The sequence below is a fragment of the Euleptes europaea genome, chromosome 9, assembly GCF_029931775.1.
Source record: "Euleptes europaea isolate rEulEur1 chromosome 9, rEulEur1.hap1, whole genome shotgun sequence".
Taxonomy (NCBI): Eukaryota; Metazoa; Chordata; class Lepidosauria; order Squamata; family Sphaerodactylidae; genus Euleptes; species Euleptes europaea.
Window position 1 is genome coordinate 78,591,319 of NC_079320.1, and position 21,896 is coordinate 78,613,214.

The following is a 21,896-nucleotide window of genomic DNA, read 5'->3' on the forward strand; positions in this document are numbered from 1 at the left end:
GTCTCCGCTGGACTTGTGGGAGCTGCCTGAGGGGGACAAGGAGGAGGAAGGCGGGGAGGAGGAGCTGCTGTTGGAGCCTGGAGGACGAGGCCTGTCCTCGTTGCTGCTGGCCTCCCCGCTGCTGCGACCACTGTCGTCCCCCGGGCTGGGCTCGATGCTGCTGCCGCTGGCGGAGGCCTTCTAGGGGGTCGGCAGGGAAGATCGCCAACACACCGCCTTCCCCCCCGCCCGCGTGCGCGTGCATCAGCAGGGCTGAAGGCTTCTTGCCTCGCACTCACACGGCTGGCTTCTTCCTCTTTCCCCTCCCTCTTGCCGCCCAACAGCTGACAGGCGGTAGGGAGGCCAGCAGCAACGAGGCCGGGCCTCCTCCTCCAGGCTCCAGCAGCAGCTCCTCACCACCTTCCTCCTCCTCACCCCCCTCAGGCTTTCCTTTCTGGGATGCCCACCCCAATTATGTTATAAATATGCAAATGGCCCTTGGCAGGAAAAGGTTCCCCACCCCTGTTCTAGATGCCTGAAGAACATGCTATATTTTGCAATCCAAGAATAAATAAGCACTGTATTTTTAATTGACCTTCAACATTTATGTTTTCAAATTTAACAGTAAATAAATTTCCTTCTTTAGATAGAAATATCCAGCGTTGAAAAGAATCTTTATAGTCGCCGGCATCAAACATTTATGTAAGAACAATCCTCTTTCCTCCATTTTAGGCTGCATGTTCCTACATATCCGTTGTGTTACTCTGTTCCTGCTGAGCTCCCTCCTCTCCCAAACCCCGCCCTCTCCAGGCTCCACCCCCCCATCTCCAGGAATGTCCCAGCCCAGAGTTTGTCAACCCTAATTCTGGCTCCTCAAAAGATTAGCAGTCCAGGCCTAAGCGGTTAATAGGCGTAGATAAGGGTAATTCTGCTTGGCATTGCATTGTGGATCTTCTCTGCCTGCCCTGTATCTGCTTTAATCTTCCTTACCTTCGTGTATGGATGGTCTTCTCAGGGTGGGGTGGGGTGGGGTGACACCCTTGTATTTAGGGTTGCCAACCTCCAGGTACTAGCTGGAGATCTGCTATTACAACTGATCTCCAGCCGATAGAGATCAGTTCCCCTGGAGAAAATGGCCGCTTTGGCAATTGGACTCTATGGCATTGAAGTCCCTCCCCTCCACAAACCCCGCCCTCCTCATGCTCCATCCCAAAAACTCCCGCTGATGGCAAAGAGGGATCTGGCAACCCTAGTGGCTAGAGATCTCCTGCTATTAAAACTGATCTCCAGCCGATAGAGATCACCTGGAGAAAATGGCCACTTCAGAAGGTGAACTCTATGGCATTATACCCCTTGAAGTCCCTCCCCTCTCCAAGCCACACCCACCTCAGGCTCCACCCCCAAAATCTTTAGGTATTTCCCAATGTGGAGCTGGCAACCCTACTTGTATTCCAAGACTGTGCCTTAGTCTGTGGGTCCTGCCAGAGACATAAGATATTTTAATTCTGTCACAATATTTTGAAATATTCAAAATATATTTATATATATAATATATTAAATATATTTAATAATTAATAATTTAATATCAGTATATATATTAAACATTAATATATTTCCTTTTCTAGTTTTAGGGAAGATTTCTTTTATGATGACACTTCGGGATATTTTGTTCTTGGAGGCAGCAGCTATAAGTCCGGTATCGAAGGATACTTTGGCCCAGTGAAATACTATCGGCTTAATTCTCTAGGGACAAGAAGGGTGAGTGAGTAGAAAGCAGTAAACTCTGGATGTGGATTAGGAGACCTGTGTGTGACCCAATTGTCATTTTAAGTGAGGTACTCATTTCTCCTGTAACTTTTGCTGATGTTCTAAAGACCAGTTTAGTGACTTGGATGAAACCATTCTTAAACTGCATAATTTTTTATCAGCAGGATATTTTTTCTTTCTTTAAAAAGGTTGCACCAACATGTGACAGTTGCCAGCTCAAAGGTAAAAGCAGTACATGGAGGCAGTTATAGATGTGTTATACAGTGTCTAGCAATCTACTTTGCAGGGTGGGAATCTTGGCCTAGCACCCCACAACTTCTTCTCACAGTTGTCCTCATTTGTTGACTACTACAGATAGTAGTTGTTGACTACTACAGACTAAATCAGATATACCCGGGAAAGACACTTATCCAATCCAGTTAACACCAGGAAGGGAGTGAGACAAGGATGCATACTAGCTCCTTTTTTATTTAACATCTATATCGACTCTCTCATAAAAAGATTACAAAACACAGATATTCATGCTCCAAATCTATCTGGGAGAAAATTACCAATACTCATGTATGCAAACGATGCGGTAATTCTCTCCCAAACCAAAACGGGTCTGAAGCGAGCTCTGAGAATCCTGGCTCTTCATTGCCATGAGGATCAATTATCCATCAACTGCTCCAAAACAAAAGTCATGTGCTTCAGCAATAGATATAAAGAATCACAGTGGTCTATTGATGGTCATAAAATCAACCAGGTGAAATGCTTCAAGTATCTGGGTGTAGTCTTCAAATACAATGGGAAACAAACAGCCCACAGGCAAGCAGTAGCTGATTCTGCTCAAAGAACTAATGCAGCCATACTTAGGTTTTTCCGGACTAAAGGGGGAGAATTTATTCCTGCAGCTATTAAATTATACAAGGCAAAAACCCTCCCAAAATTACTCTACGGCAGTCAAATAAGGCCCTATAACAACTCTTTAATATTAGAGAGAACTCTTAGGGCCCTCTTTAAAGCCCCCAAATGTTGTGGCAACTCAATGTTGTGTCAAGAAGCAGGATTACTAAAAATAGAAACCATGCTAAGGATGGCCACTATCAGTTACTGGCTGAAAATCCACCTACAGCCGACTGGCTTGATCCCTTTGCTTCTCTCAATTAACACCACCTTTCCATGGGGTGACAGGATAATCAATAAATTATGCACAATAGGTCTTGATCCCAAGCAACTACTGGAGCTTGGTTTCAGAAAAGCGAAAGAATTGACACACCAACGCCTTACAGATATTGACTTGCAGACCGAAACAGCTCTTCTCCCAGGTTTTTACAGGCCCCTAAAGTCATGGATAGGAATCTCCATGGCTCCGTACCTGTCCTCCATTACTCTATCTAAGTTTCGGTGGGCCTTCTCTAGAGCTCGGTTCAACGCCTTCCCCTCGGCCCTTCTATCAGGAAGGTTCCAAGTGCAACCTATGGACATGCGTGTGTGTTCCTGTCCTGACAAGGCTGTCGGGTCAATGGAACATATCCTCCTGCATTGTGAGATTCACAGGGAAGCCAGAATGCACTTAATACAGCCTCTCATTCAGCATAAGTATCCTGGCTACAACAGCCATTCTAATCCTATCAAAGGCAAAATGGTAAAATTTTTGCTGGAAGATAGGAACCCTACTGTTTTGCCATGCAGTAATTAGAAAGAAGGGAGTCTGATTGCCTCATGAGCAATTAAATTAATTGTATTCTACTTCTTCTGTGACTGACATTTTAATTACAGACCGCTGGCTCTCTGAATAATACTCAGTGAACAGGTCAATGTTTAGATTAAGTAATTTGTAAATGATATTGAAGCATGTATTAATATCCTATCCAACAGCAATGATTGTACTGCATTGTGTGTTTTATACTGGCCTATGGCTGTAAGAATAAAGACTCATTTGTTGACTAGGGAAGATTCACTTTTCAACAGCTCATGCTGAAGAACTGAGGACAGGGAGACCAATTGCATGTTATGTGCAGGATCTGTGATCAGACCCCCCAGTGTGCAGTTTAGCCTCAAAGAACAGTGACAGAGGAAGAGATATGGGCCATTTATGCTCCAATGCTTCGTTTTGATTATGCATGCCTTTCCTGGCCATAAGAGGTCGCCTCGTTCTACCCGCGCATTTCCTCGTGTTTTGCCCGTATTTTTCAGATGCTGTTTTAGTGAGAATACAGAAACCGCAGGCAAAACGTGGGGAGAGCAAGGCGACCTCTGTTGGTCGGGAAAGACATGCATAGTCCAAAGCAGTGGTTCCCAAATTTTTTGGCCCACCGCCCCTTGGTTCCACAAACTCAACCCCAGCGCCCCCTACCCTATCCAACAACACAGTTGAAGGGGCCCACCTCTAGCATCCCCTTGCCTCTTCGTGCTCCCCTAGGTTATCCCACTGCCCCCCAGGGGGTGGTACTGCTCACTTTGGGAACCACTGATCCAAAGGAAGGGAAACAGCCCTGCATAAATGACCATGGATTAGGGCCATGGTGCTAGGGAAGAGTATTTTTGAAACTCTTTTTTAACCCTGTGCAGTTTTTCTGATCAGAACTGCTCCCCCCACCCCGAAAGCTTTTACTAGGCTAAGAGCAGCCCAGGGGGTACTTTCAGTTGGGGGAAACGGTGCTGAGGTGGAGTTAAGAGCATAATGTAGTGGTTAAGAGTGGTGGTTTGGAGTGGTGGACTCAGATCTGGAGAACCAGGTTTGATTCCCCACTCCTCCACATGAGCTTCCTACACATGAAGCCAGCTGGATGACCTTGGGCTAGTCACAGCTCTCTTAGAGCTCTCTCAGCCTCACCTACCTCACAGGTTGTCTGTTGTGGGGAGGGGAAAGGAAGGTGATTGTAAGCCGGTTTGATTCTCCCTTAAGTGGTAGAGAAAGTCAGCATATAAAAACCAACTCTTCTTCTTCTTATCCACAATTCATGTGTCTCCCCCCGCCCGCTGCTTTTTGAGGTAAAATTGCACATTGAAGGATCCAACATAGGTTCCCAACACAAAATGTATCTTGTGCTTGTTCTTCTTTGGAACCGTGTTGCATGATCTTGTGCTTGTTCTTCTTTGGAACCGTGTTGCATGATAAATCGTGGTGTTCACACAGCTTGATTTAGTCATCTGCTATGAGAATAAAATACAATAATCTGCATTTTATGCAATGTTTCAAATACATTCAGTCTTCTCTAGAAAGGTTGTGCTATTATTATTATTTTTGTTACCCTTGGTGAAACAAGTAGCAATTACATTTTCCCCCTCCAGATCTGTAACCTTTTTTACAACTCTGAAATTATGGACAGAATTGAACTGTACTACAAAAAATGTGCAGCTATCCAAAGCATGGCATCTGAGTATGGATTCAGGCTGAGACAAGAAGAGGGAAAGTGTAAGTATTAAGTAACAGTCCATGAATATTGCTCCCTCCCTTGCTATGATGTCTGCTGTGTGTATATACATGTGTGCATGTGTGTGTTTGGACGGACTGTAGCAGGGGTGTCGAACTCATTTGTTACAAGGGCCAGATATGACATAAATGTCACTTCATCGGGCCAGACCATGTGTACCATAAAATTTAACACAAACTTTATAGAAGACACAGGCAAGGCCAATTAATGATATTATTTTTTACTTAAAAACATGCTTAACACAATAACACTCTTACAGTATTTTTTTTAATTTAACAGTCTTTGATCATTGACACCTTGGGACTGGGGGGTGGCTGCCTTGGCTGGCTCACGGGCCCCATAAGAGCTCTCAAGGGGCCAAATCTGGCCTGTGGGACTTATGTTTGACACCCCTGGTCTATAGCATTTCATTTTTCACTTAGAGTTTTTCACTTGGAGGAATATCCTACATGAGATATATGGATGATGATAACTACGCTACATTCTTTTTCTGCCTGGGCATATCTACACTACAAATGCATCTTGGTTTTATTATTCCCGTTCTGTTTATGGATCATTTTGTCCCAGTTTCTGTGGTGGATGTGGACTAATTCCTAGGATCTGTAAAGGCTGCTACTTGTACCCTGGATCCTTGCCCATCCTGGCTAATAAAATCATGTAAAGACCTCATCAGCAAACTCTTGGCATCTATTTTAGCAGTCTCTGCTGTTCAGTGAATAAGCTTATAGAATGAATCTCTTCCTAAGAAATGATATTGTATCTTACTTAGCTTAAACACCTACAATAGGCCGGACACAACTTATTTGAATTTGAAGAAAGTTCTTTTTATTGTAAAGCTTCAAACAGAATGTAGAGTTTTAAGAATATATGAGTCATAGGAATATAACATAACGCAAACTAGCTCTAACATGGTAAGGTTTTAAACCTAAGTCAAACAAGATAGATCTGATTCAAATACTTGTTACAAAGTATTAAATATAAAATCCATACATACCACCATTGAATTTTGAGACTCTCTACCTAGCGCAGTAGGCCAGAGAAGTCTACCTTATCATGTTTACTACACCTATAAATATAACTGTAATATAATTAATTAAATCATAAAGTTTGATCAGACCTGACACCTTTCTATTTAACAAACAGGACAGGCCCCCTCCTACCCAGGACAGGCCTCCTCCTCTTCTTTTGTTTCGTTGAAGAGAAAAAGGTCTGGTCTGGTGTTGGTTCCGAACGGCTTAGAGATAAGAACTGTGTCTTTCATGCTTTTATGTAATTTACTTGGCAGAAAGCCCAGTTGTAGGAAATACATTACTTCATACAGAGAATCAAATAACATTTTCTCATCCCATCAGAGGAATAGGTCAAACAGGACCTTCCCAGTCTGAATTGAGAATTCTGTATTTGTGCAAAGAAAACCATATTTTAACTATCTAGTGAAAGAAATAAAGGGCTGATGAAGGAAATATATCTGAGCCTATGACACTATTATAAACCAGTCACTAACTCAGGGCCCCTTTCCTCAGACACTCAAAGAGGTGCTTATTCGTCCACTACTTAAAAAAAACATCCCTGCAGAAAAATGATGTGGCCAATTATTGCCCGGTCTCAAACCTATCCTTTCTGGGCAAAGTGATTGAGAGTTGGTAACAAACCAACTCCAAGTCTTCTTGGATAACTCATCCACTCTAGACCCTTTTCAATCTGGCTTCAGGCCAGGCTATGGGACAGAGACTCCTGCTAGTTTTACTTGATGACCGCCATGTGAGTGTAGACAAAGGCCGAGCCTCTCTGTAGGTCTTATTGGATTTTTCTTCAGCGTTTCATATAGTAGATCATGCCATCTTGTTGAGGTACCTGGAGGCAGAAATACGTATCATGGGATGTGTGTTGAACTGGTCCAAATCATTCCTCTTGGATTGTACGCAAAGGGTAGCTATCGGAAATCAGTTGTCATCGTGGGACCTACCTTGTAGGGTTCCACAACGTGCAGTTCTGTCCCCCATGCTTTTCAATCTGTGTAAAGTCCTTAGGACAAGTCATTCATAGGTTTGGGGTTGGTTGTCATCAATATGCTGATGATACTCAACTGTATATATCCTTACCCAAATCTCCTGGTGATGCGGTAGAGGTCCTGAATCTCTGACTGGCCACGATGTGAACAAATTGAAACTAAACCCTGAAAAGACAGAGGTAAGGCTGGCTGGGAAGGAGGAGGTCTTGAGAGACTGTTCTCCCCACTTTTGATGAAGTTCGACTGACCCTTGCTGACTCAGTTGAAAGCCTTGAGGCCCTACGGGATCCAGCTTTATTACTGAAGAAGCAAGTTAAGGGAGGGGCTGTGGCTCAGTGGTAGAGCATCTGCTTGGCATGCAGAAGGTCCCAGGTTCAATCCCCAGCATCTCCAGTTAAAGAGACTAGGCAAGTAGGTGATATGAAAGACCCTCACCTGAGACCCTGGAGAGCCGCTGCTGGTCTGAGTAGACAATACTGACTTTGATGGACCAAGGGTCTCATTCAGTATAAGGCAGCTTCATATGTTCATGTGTTAAGGCAGCTTTAGAAAAGGCTTTATACCAACTCAGCCTAGCCCATAAGCTGGCCCCTTACCTTAATACTGCTGACCGGACCACCAGGGTCCATACCACAGTAACATCGAGACTAGACTACTGTAATACAATGTACATTGATCTCCCCTCAAAATTAACTTGGAAACTCCAGCTGGTTCAGAATGCTGTGGATGGGCTTTTAATGGGAGCTAGACAGCTTGCATATTACTCCCATTCTGCAGACGCTCCATCTGCTGCCCACCAGTTACTGGGCTCACATTTAAGGAATTGGCTATCACATACAAAGCCCTTCATGGCCTCGGCCCCTCTTAGTTGCAGGACTGTTTCTCTCCCTATGCTCCGCCATGACAACTTTGCATGTCAGCAGGGGCTTCTGCATGTGCCAACCTGAAATGGGCAAAATCAACAACTGCCCGTACACATGTTTTCTCCGTTGTGGCTCCCACCTTGTGGAATAAACTGCCCAAGGAGGCCAGGAAAACACCCACTCCCCTAGCTTTCCCCAAAACAATGCAAAACTGAATCATTCAGGAGGTTTTTTCTGTGCAGGTGATATGGTTGCACTGCACAAAATGGTTTACAGGCTTGCTTGGATAAATGATTAGGAACTGTGGCCTATACTGCAGTTTATTGTAAGTAGGATTCTATTTATGTAATTTCTGTACTGCAAAATGTGTCATTTGAATACTTAAACTATGCTTCAGTTCTTTCTAGTAGTTCCATTTTGTGGATTGTACTGACTCACTACGTGCAATCCTCTTTGAGTCCCTGCAAGAAAGGTGGACAATAAATAATGTAAAATAAATAAATAAATAAATATTATACAGTGTTAAAGGTGATAATTCCCCTCATTCACTCCCAAATCCTGGGATTGTAGTTTGGTGAGGATTCCCAGAATTCTTTCTGATTAGAGACCCATAGTTAGGGTTGCCAGCCTCCAGGTGGTATCTGGAGATGTCCTGGAATTACAACTGACAGTTCACCTGGAGAAAAGTGCACTCTATGGCATTATACCCCATTGAAGCCCCTCCCCCCAAACCCCACCCTCTTCAGGCTCCACCCCCAAAATATCTCGGTATTTCCCAACCTGGAGCTGGCTACCCTACCCGTAGTCCATGCTCAGAGAACTATAGTGGTTAAGAGCGGTGGTTTGAAGAGGTGGACTCTGGAGAACCAGGTTTGTTTCCCCACCCCTACACATTAAGCCAGCTGGGTGAGCTTGGGCTAGTCACAGCTCTCTTAGAGCTCTCAGCTCCACCTACCTCATAGGGTGTCTGTTGTGGGGAGGGGAAGAGAAGGTGATTGTGAGCCATTTTGATTCTTCCTTAAGTGGTAGAGACAGTCGGCATATAAAAACCAACTCTTCTTCGACGAAGTCTCATGTCAGCCAGTGGGATTGAATTCTGAATAAACCTGTTTAAGATCAGGGTGAATTTTGTAGTACATATACACTCACAATCACGGTCGTAAACACTCAGGGACCAAAAATCAAGCAAGAGCAATGCTATTGTTAAACAGAAGGGAGCTACCTTGGGATATTTTTTTTGGCATCATAAAAAGTAACACTGAAGGGGAAAAATAGCTTCTCTGTGTGAAAGGCTTCTAAAAACCAGCCATGATAATTCACTTTCATTTGCTTCAGGCCTTCGTGAAAACTATTATTTGGAAATGAACAACAAATATGGAGGAAACAGCAAGTGCCAGACCTCCTTCTGGGGGAAAGAGCTGAGGGATAAATTTGAGGAGCTATTCAAAGAACTGCAAGATACTGACTTACGTTTGCCAGGCGGTAAGGGGGAATCCTTCTTTATTTTATTTTGCCCAGTATGGATCTGGAATTACAACTCATCTCCAGCGTACATATATTGCCTATTTATTGATTTATTATTTAAAACATTTATTTCACTTCTGGAGAAAATGGTTATTTTGGAAGGTGGGCTGCATGGCATTATACCGTACAGAGGTCCTTCCCCTTCCTAAAACCCACTCACCCAAGCTCCATTCTCAAATCTCCAGGAGAGCCTATATGATGGCCCGATTGAATGCTCTGCCGTCGTTTGAGTTGAAGGGCAGGTTTAATAAAGTTCCATTTTCCAATAGGATTTGCCCTTGTGGGTCTGGCAGTATAGGTACAATAAATCACTTGTTTTTTATTGTCCATTATTTGAGGTTGTTAGACAGAGACTGGTTGAGTCATTTGATAATGGAAAGAAGGCACTTACCCTGCCTGAAATTTTTTAAATAACAAAAAATCGGAGATGACAAAAATTGCAAAATGTATATATATATATTGGCTGCTTATTTTAAAGGATAAGGGGAATATATTAAATATTTTGGCCATTGTGCTTTAGTGTGGTCTTGCTTAAGACCTATTGGTCATTCGAGCAGAATCATTCAAGAATGCACAGAATTCGTTCATAGGATCCAAGACTTAATTGTATATTATGTTTTGTATTCATAGTTCCTGAAAACCAGAAGGATACAGTATTAGAAATTGGACGCAGGATATTTGAGAAAGCTGCTCAGAATCTATCCAGGGCCGATGGTTTACATTATATCAACTCCTCTGTCCTGTCTCTGATGGTCTCAAGCTGTTTGGATTATCACAGGGCTTCTTATGTCCTTGCTGTAATCTTTGAAATCGGACTAGGTTTGCCTGTCGACCCAACCCAGGTAAGAAGTGGAATGTCTCTGGTGGGAAATGCCAAACTGAGAACAGTTATTTGAGAAAGAACGTTGAGTATTGTGCATCTCATTGGCCAAACCTCATTTGCAGGGTGGAGACAGTTTTATAGAGAACTGAAGGCAATTTGATTTAAACATTTGTGCCATGTAATAGTTCAGATGCTAAATCAGTCTTGCCTGTCCCCCATTCTTCATGGGTTTATTTTAAAAGTTGATGAACAGACATTTTGCTGAATAGATGTGCATGCAGCACTGCAGAAGGTATCTAAAAAGCCACAATGATTATTTTTACTAGCAAACATTCTCTGAAAGTGGGTGGAGGACTTGTGGGTACTAGCCAATCAGTGGCGGTACAACCAGTTTCTGTACAACTGGTGCAGCCTTGTGTACCGCCTTAAAAGATATTCCCTGTCTCCAGCCGGTTTCTTTTAGTAAGACAAATAGCTGCAAAGGATGTTTTACTATTTATTGTGATTTTATTGCTGCTTGTGTGGTGAGCTTTATCTTTTGTAAGGAGCCTAGGATAGAAGTAGTTTAACAAATAAAAACCAATGCAATCCTAAATAGAGTTACACCCTTCAAAGTCCAATGACTTCAATGGACTGAGAAGTGTATAACTCTAGTTAGGTTCACACTGGAAGACTCTCATAGGAGGTAGGGAAGCTTGAAGATCACAGATCCTCAGGGTTGGTGCTCACTGGAACGAATTTCATAGTCACTTTTCTGATATTCAGATACAATCAAAACACAAAAATACTCTACTGGAAATGTACAACATTATGTATTATTGTTAAGGTTAAGCTCAAGACCTTTGGTCAAAGGAGCTAGTAAATAAATGGAAATGGAAATGTACAATAAAACTTGTTAAAATAGTGAGATTATCCTAGTGCATCAAATAGGAGAATGGTTTTCTCAGTATGAGGGCATATGCAACTTATTTCCTGTGCTGTTCAATAAGAATATATCACACTAGCTAGCTGACCACTGCAAGGAGAAATGGCTGCTAAGTATGCATAATTTTCTAATTTGTGTTCCTTATATTTTATTATTAAGCATAAAATAATTATGTATAAGGTGGGTAGCCATTAGGGTTGCCAGGTCTGGGTTGGGAAAAAACTGGAGATTTTGGGGGTGGAGCCTGAGGAGGGCAGGGTTTGGAGAGTGGAGGGACTTCAATGTCATAGAGTCTAATTGCCAAAGCAACCATTTTCTCCTAGGGAACTGATCTCTGTCGCCTGTAGATCAGTTGTAATAGTGGGAGATCTCCAGCCACCACCTGGAGGATGGCAACTCTAGTAGCCATGTTGTCTGCAGGAGTCCAGCAGAACCTGAAAGCCCAACAAAGGTTTCCAGGGTGTGAGCTTTTCTGAGTCAAATCTCACTTTGTCAGAAAGCCAAGAAAGTGAGCTTTGAGTCAGGAAAGCTTATACTTTACCAGTTTTGTTGTTAGTGCTACAGGACTGAAACCTCTGCTATACTTTATGGCACCTGATAAATAATTTGCAACGTTTTCATTATTACACTTATTTTTGCTGTGTTTAAGCTCACATTTCTGTTGCTTAATTTTTACTAGGGGCTGCTGTACAGCTTGATCGCTGCGCAGGGAGGCGATCGGCTGGCTTTGATCAGCCTTGGATATAAGCACTATCAAGGCATTAACGGTTATGCCCCCGATCTGGAGATATCGTATGCGTACTATAGCGATGTGGCTGCAAAGACACCCCATGATCATCAGCATGCAGAAGGAGACCAAGTAAAGGAAATAAGTGATATCCAGATTTACTCCCCCATTTAACAGCAACATTTTATTTATGAATGGATTTGATAACATTTATATGCTGCCATTTTGCCATTGCATTCAATTCACTGTGCTTTAGAATTCAGAATAATAATCTGCAATGAGTAGGGTGGCCAGCTCTGGGTTGGGAAATACCTGGAGATTTTGGGGGTGAGTCCTGGGTAGGGCAGGGTTTGGTGAAGGGAGGGAGTTAGCAAAATGTCAGAATGCCGAGCGTTAGAACAGAACACACCTGCCATTTTCAGAGATGTGAATGAGATCGTTGATGTTTTCTTTCTTTTGCTCTAGGCATTTGTAGAAGTAATAAGGCTTGAGGATGACAATTTACTGAAAGCTCAAACCAAAGAAAATGGGGACCTCTTTATGTGGCTGAAACATGAAGCAACAAGAGGAAATGCAGCTGCCCAGGTAGATTAGTTTTGTGCCGCGGCCAAATTCAGCAAAGCCAGGCCATTTATGCACAGCTGTTTCCTAGTGGTCACCCTGCCGACTACTTTGCTTTGATTATGCATGCATTTTCCGACCGTCAGAGGTCGCCTTGCTCTCCCTGCACATTTTCACGCATTTCCCCCATGTTTTCTGGATTCATGTTCAGCCAGCATCCAGAAAACGCAGGGGAAATGTGTGGCAAGAGCGAGGCGACCTCTAACGATCGGTGACTGCAACGAAGCAGCCAGGCATAAATGGCCCCAGACTCCTGGGAGAGCCACTGCCAGTCAAAAAATGCAGCAGTGAGCTATGTGAATCAGTGGTTTGGTTCAGAGATATGTGAGAGATGTGTATGTGGTTTGGTTCATGTAGACTCCCACGCCAGTTCCATCAGGAAGAGCTGTGGTGCCATTCTGCGTAGAGTGACTTCAACCTAAGCCCAGTGAAAGGAACTGACATAAACTGGGTTAACTCTGCATAAGGGTCGTGGCTGTGATCCTGACGTCAATGACAAAAATTGAATGTGTGGCCTGAGACAGTAGCTGAGGATGCATGAATATTCCTGTTGCTACACCAAGCCTGGAAGCACAGGACTGAAATACAGGAGGATTCCTGTTCTAGGAAGGTGGTTTATGAATTGGCCTGGACTGTCACACCACGCCCAGGTGAAGATGTCTCACTGTCTTTCCGGATCACCTAACAGCAAAATCCTGTGCAGAGTTCCTCCAGTCTAAGCCCATTGAAATCAACAGACTGTAGCCGCTCTGCATAAGATTGCACTTTCTAGTCCATTTATGAAAATGTGCAATTAGTCAGTCATATTTGGTAGTTCATGATGGGTAGCCGTGTTAGTCTTTCTGTAGCAGTAGAAAAGAGCAAGGATCCAGTAGCACCTTAAAGACTAAAAATATTTCTGGCAGGGTATGAGCTTTTGTGCGTCACAGCTCACTTCTTCAGATATAGTTAGAATGTGGATCCATCTATTTAAGTAGAGAAGAGTGAATTAGGACACCCAATGGCAATAGCATGTAAATGTCAAGAGTGAGTAAATGACATTAGCAGGCGTGATTGGATTAGACGTGATATGCAGAGGGGTAGTAAGTGTGAAGAAATCAGTATTGGTAATGAGACAGGAATCCCAGGTCCGTATTCAACCCAGGAGAATTTGATATTTATTCATGTTTTTGACTTGTTACAGCAACGGCTGGGACAGATGCTTTTTTGGGGCCAGCAAGGAGTAGAAAAAAATCCTGAAGCAGCCGTTGAGTGGTATGCAAAGGGTGCCTTGGAAACCGAAGACCCAGTATCCCTCTATGATTTCTCCATTGTGCTGTTCAAGGTAAGATGGGCTTTGCCATCCTAAGCAGAGTCACACCTTTCTAACTCCACTGAAGTCAATGGACTTAGAAGTAGACTTACCAACTGCCCAGTTCTGACAGGCAATTCCCCATGAATTAACTGGGCCAAACAAGGTAGTTTTTCTTCTTATCTCTGGCGATCCTGCACACAACGCGATCACATTCCTTCTGGGTTTACCCTGGAAGCGCCGCATTGCAATGGGGACACTCTAGCACTCCCCCCCCCAACTCTATTGTTTCCATAGAGTTAGGGGAGTGAGAGTGCTGGAGTGTCCTGCGCAATGTGACACTTCCAGGGTAAACCCGGAAGTGATGTAATCATGTGCGCACAACTGCATGCACGGGATCACTGCCCCCAGCCCCACCCCAGAAAGCTCCCCCTGGTGGCACAGAGGGACCTGGCAACCCTACTTAGAAGGGTGTAACTATGCTGAAGACTTTCTATTCCTTGGCTCCATCATCAACCAAAAGGGAGACTGCAGCTAAGAAATCAGAAGGAGATTGAGACTGGGAAGGGCAGCCATGAAGGAGCTAGAAAAGATTGTGAAGTGCAAGGATGTGTCACTGGCAACCAAGATCAACTTAATTCATGTCATCGTATTCCCCATTAGTATGTATGGGTGTGAAAGCTGGACAATGAAGAAAGCTGATAGGAAGAAAGTAGATTCCTTTGAAACGTGGTGTTGGAGGAGAGTGTTACAGATACCGTGGACTGCCAAAAAAACAAATCAGTGGGTTATAGATCAAATCAAGCCTGAATTGACCCTAGAAGCTAAAATGACTAAACTGAGGCTATCGTATTTTGGTCACATTATGAGAAGACAAGAGTCAATGGAAAAGACAATCATGCTAGGAAAAGTTGAGGGCAGCAGGAAAAAAGGAAGACTCAGCAGGAGATGGATTGACTCAATAAAGGAAGCCTCAGCCCTCAATTTGCAAGCTCTGAGCAAGGCTGTCAAAGATAGGACATTTTGGAAGACTTTGATTCATAGGGTCGCCATGAGTCAGAAGCGACTTGACGGCACTTAATACACACACGCAACTCTGCTTAGGATGGCACTGTAAAATTTCGTAAAGAATATTGTTTCCAAACTCACAATAAATATTTCAGGGTACAACAATGGGTTCCATTTTTCCCCTCCCAATTTAGCTGTGATTCTTGATCAGTTGAAAAATGTCGGGATCATCGAATAAATACTGTTTACATATTTGAAGATTCTCTGTACACTTTTGTTTTGTTTTCATTGTTCTTTAGGACTTGTTTTCTGGGCTTAAGTAATTAATTCTGCTGTCAGACTAGGATCTGGGAGACCCAGGTTTGAATCCCCATTCTTCCATGGAAGTTTGCTAGGTGACCTTGGATCAGTCACACGCTTGCAGCCTAACCTACCTAACAGGGTTGTTGTGAGGATAAAATGGAGGAGAGGAGAAAGGTGGGGAATAAATGAAGTAAATAAAAAAATCTCCTCAGGCAGCTCACTCCAGGGCCTCAGGACCCATGTCTTTCATGAAGAAACTTTAAGTCGAGTCTTACGTATTGATGTGAAGAGAAGGATAGTATCTACAGCCCAGGCCGGAACTGTATTTAAAAGGGAAATTATACAGGTGTTTTTTTAAATTCAGGCTTGGAAAGCATGTATTAGGTTTAATGAATCTACATTCAGTCATTGACAATGTTCTGTTATCCTGCTCAGTCCTCCTAATTCAGTGATTCCTTGATAAAACATTGAACTTGTGGATGAAATAGTAAATTGGCATTGACTTTTAAAAGAGCATTTTAAATAGTAAATATTTTCATTTAAACAGTAAATTTCTTCATGATTGGTAGGTGAAACTGAGTAGGAATGGAAGAAATTTTTATGTTTTCCTACTCCCAAAGAGATAACTTGTGTACTCACAGTTATAGATAAATATCTTGAAAAAAAGCAACAGGCTTCCAACTAGTTGTCACACATCCACAAAGAAAGACGGTGCTGATTTGTTTACAAAAGATGTTGTACAACTACATCAACAACGCAGAATGCAGAACTATGTGAAACAACCTGGTCTTTTAAGCAGTGGCAAGCTGGGCAGCACTTGGAACGGGTAGCAAAGTACTCTTCTGCTAGGAACTATTAAAGAAATCCTATGGGTGTGGAAATTACATCTTTGCATTTGCGAACAAATAGCCGACATAGGCAATTTCGTTTTTTAGTGGGATGGGGAAAATGGACAGAAAATGGAACTGAATGGATTTTCCTTGTTGTTCAGGGTCAAGGTGTGCAAAAAAACCAAAGACTTGCTCTACATCTGATGAAAAAAGCTGCTTCAAAGGTAATTTACGTCAGTTTATATAGTGGATTTTCCACTGGCCTCATCCAGATCTGTGTCCCTTGGTCTCATCTATAGACATCCCTTGGAAATTCCACTGGAAATTAATTCAAAGCTTGATCTTTTAAACACTACTTTCGTGGTGTTCTTTGAGCCTGAAAAACTGTGCAATTCATTTTAAGCTGCTCACATTAATGTTTTTATGCCCTGGCTGTGTTTTAAATGTTGGGTTTTAATTAACAAATGTTAAGGTTTTATGCTTTTAGTGTGTTTTATTTTCTAAGCCCCTTCAAGCTGGTTCCCTGGAGATGCAGCATAAAAAAAAATCTCAATAAATAATAAAAATTGTGTTGAATTTATTTCCCCAAAAGGCATTTTTAAAGCCTTTTAACCACGTTTCCCTTCACAAATAAAGAAGGTTTGCTTATACCATCCTAACAGCCTATGAGCCATTGCCTCCTCAGTGGCATGTTGTAGAGATAACATTCTCCAACTTCAAATCCATTTTGCCAAATTCTCAGTCCAGGACCTTTCCTAACCTTGGAACTTGAGATTCTTTCCTTAGAAATTGAGCTTGGGGCCCCTCTAGGGATATCAGCCTCCAGGTGGGACCTGGGAATCCCCAGGAATTACAGGTCATCTCCAGACTACAGAGATCAGTTCTGCTGGAGAAAATAGAGGGTGGACTCTGCGGCACTGTACCCCACTGAGGTCCCTGTTCTCTAGGATTACCAACTCTGGGTGGGGAAATACCTGGTGAAGGGAAAACACACACAAGTGTATCTTGATCAGTGAGAGAACCAGCTCTAACATCTGAGTGGAACTCCCAGGGTTTTATTAAGGAAGACACATAATAAATAGCGAGGTTGATCAGTACTTTCAGACAATGGACTTTTAGGCAAAGCATAGCACGATTAATAATTAACGAGATCAAGGTAGAGGAAGACAGTGCACATTCCAGAGGATGAGTGGATTAAAATTAATCCCTTTAAGATTGCTCCACTGAGGTAAGGAGGTCACTATACAGAGTGAACTTTGACCAGGAGTATTTCTTAGACCTTGAATTTATTGTGAACCAATATTTCAATAAGGAAAGAATCAGTGTTCTGTGAAACCAATATTAATATGGCGAGGGTGTGCCCAGCCACCAATTAATAATTAGCTTCAAAAATCACTACAATCTGGAGATTTGGGGGCGGAGCAGGGTTTGGGGGAGGGGAGGGACTTCAGCAGGGTACAGTGCCATAGAGCCCACCCTCTAAAGCAGCCATTCTCTCCAGGAGAATGAATCCCTGTTGCCTGGAGATCAGCTGTAATAGCGGAAGATCTCCAGGCCCCACCTGGAGGCTGGCAACCCTACTGTCCTCCCCAGGCTCCATCGCTAAATCTCCGAAGAGTTTCGCAAACCTGGATCTTGTTAGATTTTTCACATATAATCTGGTAATTTAGCAGAGTGCTCCAAGGCTATTATGCTCAGCAAAGCCCAGCTAATGTTTGTGTGTGCCAGGAACAAAATTACTTGAAGCCTTTTATCTTTTCAAACTAATATACTTGATTTATTATAAGAACTCAATTTCTGGATAGGATAGAGTAAACATTGTTTCCTAATCTATAACTATGATGGAAGGAGATACAAAACCTGCATCCCGCCCTCATGGAAATCACAGGATTTTATCTTGAGAGGGGGGCACAGCACAGTGCTCAGTGTGGAAAACCCGGCCTGGACTAAGTACCATATTTCTCTGTCATCAGTGAAGACAAGTAGAGACATGAATGCTTGTAAGATTTCTGCCTTATTCTTGTTTGTTTTACCTACAGGGTCTGCCTCAGGCAATGAATGGGCTGGGCTGGTATTATCATAACTTTAAGAGAGACTATGCAAAAGCCGCCAAATATTGGTTAAAAGCTGAAGCCATGGGCAGTCCCGATGCCTCCTTCAATCTCGGTGTCCTCTATTTAGATGGGATTCACCCGAAAACAACGGGTAGAAATCACGTGAGTGCAAGTATTTGGTATTGCTATTTGTTAGAGTTCTCAATCAAAGCTTAACTTGGAAGGATCCAAGGAACATTTCCTACCCCCATTAATGGGCTTAATCCAGCGTGGTGTAGTTGTTAAGAGTAGTGGTTTGGAGCAGGGGACTCTGATCTGGAGAACCGGGTTGGTTTCCCCACTCCTCCACATGAAGCCAGCTGGGTGACCTTGGGCTAGTCACAGCTCTCTTAGAACTCTCTCAACCCCAACTACCTCTCAGGGTGTCTGTGGTGGGGAGGGGAAGGGAAGGTGATTGTAAGCCGGTTTGATTCTTCCTTAAGTGGTAGAGAAAGTCAGCACATAAGAACCAACTCTTCTTCTTCATCATTAACCATGTTGAGAAGGAGAGGTAGTTGAGGTAACTGGGCTTCTGTGCCCTGTCAAGGCTCTTTGTCATACAGCCAGCAAGTAAAGAGGTGAGGCTTTGGCTTGAAGACAGGCAGTTGCTTTTTCAGAGAGCTGAAGGGAGTTTGAAAGCAGAATCACTGCTTGTGGCATACATACTCATCACAGAGCCAGCGTAGTATAGTGGTTAAGAGCGGCAGAGTCTAATCTGGAGAACCGGGTTGGTTTCCCCACTCCTCCACATGAAGCCCACTGAGTGACCTTGGGCCAGTCACAGTTCTCTCCGAACTCTCTCAGTCCCACCTACCACACAAGGTGTCTGTTGTGGGGAGAGGAAAAAGAAACCAGTAACTTTTCCTTTTCTCCCTTAGAAGCTCCTTGATCAGTTGATCTTGAGCAGCACATATCTAGTGTTGGAGGGATATAAGGATTGAAACAAATCTTGCCACTGACAATGTTAAGAGCGGTGGTAACAGGAAATAAAAATAAGGCCAATGCTGCAAAATAGGTTAAAAGATGTTTTATTACGCAGAATAAAAATTCCCTACGTGTTTCACCTAGGGGGCTTCTTCAGGGAAATCTGTTGTTATTGCAGTAGTCCTTATGAGCATAAATTCTGTAGCCAAAATCTGTGAGGAGAGGAAGGGAAGGCAATTGTAAGCTGGTTTGAGACTCCTTAAAGTTAGAGAAAATTGGGGTATAAAGACCAACTCTTCTTCTTCTTCAGTTTCACTGAACAGGTGTTTCAGGGTTGTTGTTGTTGTTGTTTTAAACAGTTTACACCCAGAGGAGACCAGAAATATGAGTTCACACTGTGGAATGCGATGCCTCTCTCAAACCAATTTCTGCTCTCTTAAAATCTGTTCTTAGTCAACAGTGAATCCCTGCACAAATGTCTGTTTGTGGCTTTGCTGGCAATAAGCTGTCACGGATTCAGTTATATTTCTCCTAACTTGGTTCTCAAGTATACAATAGGGAGTTAGGAAGATGATGGCGTATCGAATTTGCAGCTTCATCCCCTTTGCTAGATTATTTTAAAAGTGTGTTTTTCTGACTCCTCTGATGAATAAAAACCAGATGAAAAGTTAGCTGGAAGCAGTTGCCTTATCTACCCTTTTCTTTCTTTTGCAGACTGTTGCCGCCGATTATTTCCGTAAAGCCGCAGAAGGTGGCCACATGGAAGGAACGTTGCGATGCTCTCTATATTATATCACAGGAAACTTGCCAAGCTTTCCTAGGGACCCCGAGAAGGCAGTAATGTAAATAATGCTTAAGAAACTATCAAGGGATGGGGGTGGGGAAATCTCATTTCATTAGAACTGAATCTGAACTCAGAATTAATATAATTAGAAAACAATCTGTGTTTTCTCCAGAATATACATAATCCTACAATCTGTTCCTTGGAGCAGGGATGTGAGTGGTAGGTATTTACAGGCCAAAAACGTGTCTGCAAACCTTTCATTTTAATGGTATGATTTTCATTTGCAGCTGGGCAAAATATGTGGCAGAAAAAAACGGCTACTTGGGCCACGTCATCCGAAAAGCGCTCAACGCTTATCTGGATTTGTCATGGTAGGTTCCTATTCTGCTGGTAAATATTGATTTTTTTTCCATGGCTGCTGAACTGATAGGGTGAAAGAACAACATGCCTTCCCTGTGCACCTGACAGTCCAATGTGATGGGACAGAAGGGACTGGTGATCAGAATCTCCCACATTTTTCTTCTCTCATGTCAAAGCAGTTTTATTGGGCTGCCAATGGAATCAGGGAAGACACGCAGGAGCAGCAATGCTTAACTCCTTCCTCCTCTTCCATTTCTGTAATTAAAGTATTGTCCCCACACTGCTTTAGGCTCTCCTTGTGGGGAAAAAAGAGGTTTTTTTCCTCACAAGGAGAGCCGAAAGCAGCGTGGGGAGCCTAAAGTTAGCCCAGTGTAACCTGGCAATTCAGACACCCCCACCCCCCAAGGCACTATAGCACTTCAGGCAGGAAATTGTGCTCCTAATAAGCTAAGTGACAACGGACAACTTTTTAGTGGTGGCCCAAATCCCGGGTTTCTTCGTCCACGTTCTTACAGGTAAATGTGCTGCCACACTGTTTGTTTGTTTGTTTATATTTCCATTTATACCCCACCCTCAATCCGAGGCCGAGGCCGGGCTCAGGGCGGCTAACACCACAAATAAATACAATACAATAAAACCATCAATAACTTCAAAGCATTAAAACCAATTCCAAATACCAGCCAATTAAATATTTATTTATTTGTTTGTTTATTATTTGCATTTATATCTCGCCCTCGTTCCCGGCAAGTCGGGCTCAGAGCGGGTCACAACATAATCATTAAAACATCAATTAAAACATATAATCATAAGTTCACAAGGTTGGAAGAGACCACAAGGGCCATCCAGTCCAACCCCCTGCCATGCGGGATCCCACAATAAAAGCACTCCCAACAGATGGCCATCCAGCCATTAAAACATACTTTAAAAACTCCTCATGCTTCGTTTTACAATAAAACAAGATGGCATTTCATTCCAGTCGCAGCCACTAGACAGGCCTGGTCAGCAGGGGACCCCAATTAAAACAAATGGTGCTACTCAAGGGTGCAAGGGCCATGGTGGCCTGATGAAACAGTCCAGGCCCCCAAATGTAGCTTGACAGCACCATGAAGGAAGGGGGGGTAGGGAGGCCAGCTCTGATAATACACCGTTGTGGTCCTCAATTTTAGGCCTGGCGGAATATCTCCGTTTTGCAGGCCCTGCATTCTACAAAAGACTGTGCCAAAATCCTTATGGAGTTTTTACATTTTTGGCATTCCTACCTGACATAGAGCATACTACCCACCATCCTTCCAATGCCTGCAACAACCATGTTGTGGGACTAGGGCAATGCTTCAGTACATCCGAATGCTTGCACGCAAACATCTGGGTTTCTGGTGCCAGTGTTGCCAGGCAGTGTAGGCCGTGGCAGCTAGCAGGAGGGTTGGGTGGGGGGTTGCAGCATCATGGAATAATATTTTTTTTAATGCAGCCTCATGAACTGACCAGAAGTTCTTACTAGAAGTGACAAGGGAATCACCAGAAACTCTATCATAAACTGGTGATTCCTAGAGCTACCCTTCGTCACTTCTGGTAAGAACGTCCGGTAAGTACACGAGGCTGCATTACACAAAAATCTCCTGCTGCCCCTCCAAGTGGTGGCAGGCA

The 21,896-nt window shown here is 43.2% G+C and overlaps 1 protein-coding gene across 1 annotated transcript in view; it reads left to right on the plus strand.

Moving 5' to 3' along the window:
* SEL1L3 (SEL1L family member 3) overlaps positions 1–21,896 on the plus strand; it is a 60,109-nt gene that overhangs the window by 24,643 nt on the left and 13,570 nt on the right. The window contains exons 5-16 of the mRNA XM_056855104.1: positions 626–681; positions 1,605–1,737; positions 5,023–5,146; positions 9,375–9,521; positions 10,194–10,405; positions 11,991–12,170; positions 12,504–12,623; positions 13,843–13,983; positions 16,253–16,315; positions 18,131–18,307; positions 19,823–19,950; positions 20,180–20,263. Of these exons, the coding sequence (XP_056711082.1) occupies positions 626–681; positions 1,605–1,737; positions 5,023–5,146; positions 9,375–9,521; positions 10,194–10,405; positions 11,991–12,170; positions 12,504–12,623; positions 13,843–13,983; positions 16,253–16,315; positions 18,131–18,307; positions 19,823–19,950; positions 20,180–20,263 (1,565 nt within the window). The remainder of the gene's footprint in view (positions 1–625; positions 682–1,604; positions 1,738–5,022; positions 5,147–9,374; positions 9,522–10,193; positions 10,406–11,990; positions 12,171–12,503; positions 12,624–13,842; positions 13,984–16,252; positions 16,316–18,130; positions 18,308–19,822; positions 19,951–20,179; positions 20,264–21,896) is intronic.